We start from the raw sequence: 5,735 nt of genomic DNA on the forward strand, positions 1-5,735 counted from the left end.
TAACCTCCGAACCCAAAATTCACGAGCTTTGCTTGGTTATTCAGGATTCCCGAACTAAAAACCCAAAAAATACCATAGATCGGCGAGAAGTGCTCCGATCTAAGAGGAGGTGAAGCTATAACTTGGATCCTCTTTCACTTCTCCACCGAGAGAAAACACGATGATGCTCGCCGACGACCCGAGTTGAGCGGCAAACTCAGGTCGCCTACGAACAAATGAACTAGGGTATGGGGATTTTTTTTGGTTTAGAGAGAAGGGAGAGGTTTTTAGAGAGAGAAGTTATTGCTGAATCATCGTGTATTTTTTCAGTTTGCTAATTAAATACCAAACCCAACTAGTCAACTACTAACGCTGGGACTCATCATGTCGTTAAATATATACTTCATCCGTTTTAAATTTTTTGCAACACTTTTAGTTTTGCGACCATTCATACATCAAATTTGACCATACATTTTAGGAAAATTAGCCAATTACTCCCTAGGTCTTTGGCGACTTTGCGAATTACTACCTAACTTGTTAGAAATCATCAATTACTACCTAGGTGTTTAACGATTGTTTTCAATTGTTACCTTAGTCCAATTAGTCTATTGATGATATTATAATTAACACTTAACTATAATTTCATCATTTTAATTAATTAGTAAAATTAAAATTCAAAAAATAAATTCTCAAAAATAAATCCCAAAAATTACCAAAAATTAAAAGTATCTAAAAAATCGAAACTTTTTTTTAATCGGGATTGATGTTTTGGATCTTTAAAAAAAAATAATTTTTTTTTGATAAGTTTGGAAAAATTTCAAAATGATAAATCCCGAAAAAGATAGTTCACATAAATAAATCCCAAATATTTTTGGTAATTTCAGAAACTTTTGTTTTGGGAGTTTAATCTTTTTCGGTTTTTTGGGGTTTTTTTTTGGATATTTTTGGGTTTTCTTATTTAATTAGTTTTGGATTTTTATTTTAAATTTTACTTTTTATTAAATAATTAAAGATTGATTAACGGTTGATTATGATATGATTAGTGACTAGTTGGCCGGAATGTGGGATAAGGTAGAAATTAGCAACGATAACTAAACACCTAGGTAGTAATTGACAATTTTTAACAAGCCATATAGTAATTCGCAAAGTCACTAAACACTTAGGTAGTAATTGACAAATTTTCCTATATTTTACTAATCTATTAAAATCAAATGCTATCAAGTAAAATATCGTTGAATTGATCTCATTATATACTTTCATAATATTAAATTTTATGATTTTTTTATAAAAAGAGATAATTATGGTCAAAGTTGTACCTTGGCAAACGTGCTAGTCAAAATTTTGCATTTTGTTTGAAACAGAGGAAGTATATAGGAATTTATAAAAATATATTTATATAACTAAAGATAATAAGAATTTAGAGTATGATTTTGAAAAAAAAACCATTGTATATTTGCATTTTATTATGTGAATTTAAGTATAATTATGATACATACATAAATATTTTATTCTTCATCTTCTAACCCACATCTTGTATGAGTTGTAAGATATACATAGTTTATATAAGTAAAAAAAAAATATTAAAGCTTCCCGATTGGTCGACCGTTGAGATATGAAATTACCTCTTGCAAACTACACCCTCTCCATTCATCCCACTAGCACAATTCATGCTAGCTAGGTCTAAGGTCTCCAATGAAGTTTCCTCTTGGATACCATCAAACTTTGAAGCCAAACAATCCGTCGCGAAAATGCTACTACTAGAATACTCTCTATTTCCTCCCATGATTGGCATTGCTACTCCCATTTTCACTCGGCTAACGTAATCATCCCTATAAGTCTTTCCTAACACACCGTCAACTCTTTCAGTTAATGAGTTAAACTTAAACCCGAGATCGAGATGCGCAAAGCAATCCTCCTTACTTATATCATAGTTGTGCACCCTTGATTCTTCCTCTGAAATGGGTACAACTTTGGTTGTAATCTTGAGTTTTCCTTGGACTTCAATAATAACATTGTTGGTTTCACTAGTCCTTGTTATTGTGACCTTTGGCCTCGAAGTGGATGACCATTTTGAACCAATACTTTCTTTTAGGTATACCGGCTCTCCGTCGAAGGCCAAAGCCAGACGGTCATTAGTATCGTCCCATGTGGAGGTCTTTCGTGCTCCTAAGAAAAGACGGTGTTTGTCGAAGAGAATTCCAATGGATTCGACCCATGTAAAGTCACGAGTCATGTTTTCATTTCTTTTTCCTATGAAGTGTGCGTTGATGTGTAGGTTGGGGTCGCTCACAAGACAAAAGTCTTTGTCTTTTTTGCCATGGAAGTAGAAGGTGATGCCATCTCCTCCGATGAAACGAGGGTCTTGACATACTGCTCCGGGATAATCACAGTCTACAATATATCACATGTACAAAAAAATTAGTTACCAATTTAACCATAGTTGTATGTTAAAAATTATACTACTCTAGCTATTAAGGATAATGTTTTTGTTGAATTATAAACTTACTGCATACTGGCTTGCAAGTGACACAATCAACTTGGCACGAGGTAGGGCAACTAGCAGGACAAACATGCTCTTGATTATAACATTGTCCATAGTACTTGTTCTTGCATCTAACTCTTTTTCTAGAGGCAACCACTGAAGGACTAGGAGGAGAGGATGGTGTTGAGGGGGTAGAAGGTGACGGGGTGGGGGGTTTTGGAGAAGGAGTTGGGATTGAGGGTGGTGATGATGGAATCGGATTACTTGGTGGTGTTGAAGGGGTGGGAGGTGATGGATATGGAGATGATGGTGGAGGTGGGGTTGATTGAGTAGGAGGAGTAGGTGTTGGTTTTGATGGAGGAGAAGGTGTAGGAGGTTTAGGAGACGGAGATGGCGATTTTGGTGGGGAAGAAGGTGTTGGAGACGGCGATGGTGATTTTGGTGGGGAAGAAGATGTTGGAGGTTTTGGAGATGGCGATGGTGATTTTGGTGGAGAAGAAGGTGTTGGAGGTTTTGGAGATGGAGATGGTGATTTTGGTGGAGAAGAAGGCGTTTGAGGTTTCGGAGATGGTGGTGGTGATTTTGGTGGAGAAGAAGGCGTTTGAGGTTTCGGAGATGGTGGTGGTGATTTTGGTGGAGAAGAAGGCGTTGGAGGTTTTGGAGATGGTGGTGGTGATTTCGGTGGAGAAGAAGGCGTTGGAGGTTTTGGAGATGGCAATGGTGATTCTGGTGAAGGTGTTGGAGGCTTTGGAGATGGTGATGGTGGGTTCGTGGGGGGAGATGGAGTTGGAGGTGGCGGTGAAGGTGGTGTTGGAGGGTAATAAGGTGTGGATGTTGATGGACCAGAAGGGGATGGTGAATGGTCATCATCATCGTCATCACCACCATCTCCTTTTTTACCTCCCTTTTTATCATCTTCATTCTTATCATCTCCTTTTTTACCTCCCTTTTTATCATCTTCATTCTTACCATTTCCTTTTTTATCGCCTTTGTTGTCATCATCTTCTTTTTTACCACCTTTGTCACCTTCCTCTCCCTTTTTACTACCTTTGTCCCCATCATCTTCTTTTTTACCTTCATTGTTATCATTATTACCTCCCTTTTTAACATCCTTATCATCATTGTCTTTTTTTTTACCACTTTTATCATCATCACCACCACTTTCATCAGAACTAGATGGAGGTGAATCATATGTAGGTGGTGCTCCCGAATCAGAAGGGGTAGTATCATACTCAGGCGGTGATGATCCCGGGCCGCAAATCGGCTTGCATGAAGCACACTCAACTGTGCAACTATCAGGACAAAACTTAGGACAAACATGCTCTAAGTTATAGCACATCTTGTACTTTTTGATCTTACATGACGCTCGAGCGGGATTTTTGGCGATTCCTGGAGGAGTTGCTGCCTCTATCACGAACGCCAACAATAAAACAGATAAACATCCAAGATAAAATATCTTGGGCCTAGCCATTTTGCAACTCTATCTCTTATGCAACCAGAATTATATGTAGTACGTGGTATATTATACTACGTATTATAGTATAAGAAGATATGTGTGAGGATAGATATCTAACAACAGAGCAGTATAAGTCCTTATATAGATGTGTAGGCGGTCAAATGTGCATGCTTTATTGGTAATTTCCGTTGAAATAGGGTCAAGGAGTTAAGTAAGCTGAAATGATCGAGTGTGTAAGTCATCTTCCACATGCATGCATGGCCATCCCACAAATTAAGGCTCTAACTTTTTAAATATTCTTTCCGTCTTCTTAATCTAAAGGGCCACGCAAGAAAAAAAAAAAAAAAAGAGGTAAGGTGATGTTTGGTTGCAAGTAATTAGAGGGGAAAGTGTGATTTCCTATGAAGTGCGTATTTGTCATGTTGTTTGATTGGCGTGAAATTAATAAAATGGGAAAGTAGAATTTCCTCGGAATTTAAATGGAAGTTCACAAAGGAAGTAACTTTTCATGAAAATTAACTTCCTGTGGAAATTTAATTCATATGTCAACCAAACTACCCCTAAGAAGCTAATGAACCATCACCCAATACAGGTTAAGCTAGCCCAAGTATGCATGTTTATGCTTGAACTACTCCTAAGTCTTAAGCATTTTGAAGTTAAGGGTTCGATCCTGTGACCTCAAAATCACATATGGAGTAGTAAGTTCTCCATATGTTGGTTATTTATTACAATGTTTAGCTAGTTTTTAATTGAAAACACGACATTAAACAATTCTAATTGTATAATAGAATCACTTTATTTCGATATGAGGTCTCACCATCATCATCGAATATGTAAGCGGATTGTACAGAGAAACATATACTCCGTATATAAATGTATACTGCATATTACACTGTATTTAATCGATCTCCAATTATCTCGACTTTATATTCAAAATAGTTATTTTTTTCGCATTGAATAATTAACATAATAATATTTACCCCAAAATATATGGAGCCACGATAATACAAGAACAGACAAAAAAATTGATAAATAATATTATCTATCACATTTTTTTCAAAACTAAAGACCTTTGATTGTTAATTAAACCTCCAACAATGCTGAATTAGATATTTATTATATCACTTTATTGTTGAGGTATGCTTTTTTTCCTGCTTTTCGTTATGTATCTTCACCCAATGTCAAAAAAAAAATGCTGAGTTAATTTAATCTAATTTAATTAGAAATTGGAATCACTTAAAAAAGAAGCAAAATGAAAAATGTATGGAGTAAATTGCGATGATAACATTAAGAAAATGATAGTTTATGTTGCAAAAAGAAATGCGTAGTCCCTAATCAATAGTCACCCGGAAGCCATTTCAAGCAACTTTACAGCTACTGGATTATACGTATAGAGATTAGAGATGGAGGAGAATACATTGTCATTTGATCCAAATAATTAAGTGCTAAACTAGTTTAGTTAAATATACTTCCCCACGATATTGGCATTTACTTTATGGACGATGATATAGGTCGCAACTTGCGACAAAAAAATAGTGTCGCAATCTTACGTGTCCATATTTGATTGGTACAACTAAGCTCCACGTAGGCAACATGTCACCGATTTATTTTTACTATCAATTCAATATTTTTACTATGAAAATATATAAATTAGGCAGTCGATACAAAGGTGGAAATAAAATTTTATTATATTCATAGTAAATATATATTTCCTTTTATCTTATAAATTACAAATTAAAAAAATAAAAATTATAATCTAATAATATTTTTTGTGCAATTAAAAAAATACATCAATTTAATTTAAAAAATACACTAATT

The 5,735-nt window shown here is 35.2% G+C and overlaps 1 protein-coding gene across 1 annotated transcript; it reads right to left on the bottom strand.

The window, feature by feature from the left end:
* Positions 1-1,405: 1,405 nt before the first annotated feature.
* On the bottom strand, positions 1,406-4,027 carry LOC110797475 (uncharacterized). Its single transcript, XM_022002583.2, has 2 exons — positions 2,486-4,027; positions 1,406-2,370 (listed from the first exon to the last, which is right to left on the bottom strand). The coding sequence occupies exons 1-2, from the start codon at positions 3,930-3,932 to the stop codon at positions 1,598-1,600; spliced, it is 2,220 nt and encodes a 739-aa protein (XP_021858275.2). The 5' UTR covers positions 3,933-4,027; the 3' UTR covers positions 1,406-1,597.
* Between the last annotated feature and the right edge of the window lie 1,708 nt (positions 4,028-5,735).

The sequence above is a fragment of the Spinacia oleracea genome, chromosome 4, assembly GCF_020520425.1.
Source record: "Spinacia oleracea cultivar Varoflay chromosome 4, BTI_SOV_V1, whole genome shotgun sequence".
NCBI lineage: Eukaryota > Viridiplantae > Streptophyta > Magnoliopsida > Caryophyllales > Amaranthaceae > Spinacia > Spinacia oleracea.

What these genes read in the sequence shown, in the direction of transcription:
- LOC110797475 (XM_022002583.2), bottom strand. Translation starts at nt 3,932, where the DNA reads ATGGCTAGGCCCAAGATATTTTATCTTGGATGTTTATCTGTTTTATTG. An exon ending in CACTTGCAAGCCAGTATGCA is followed by an intron (nt 2,371 to 2,485) that starts GTAAGTTTATAA and finishes GATATATTGTAG; the next exon opens with ACTGTGATTATCCCGGAGCA.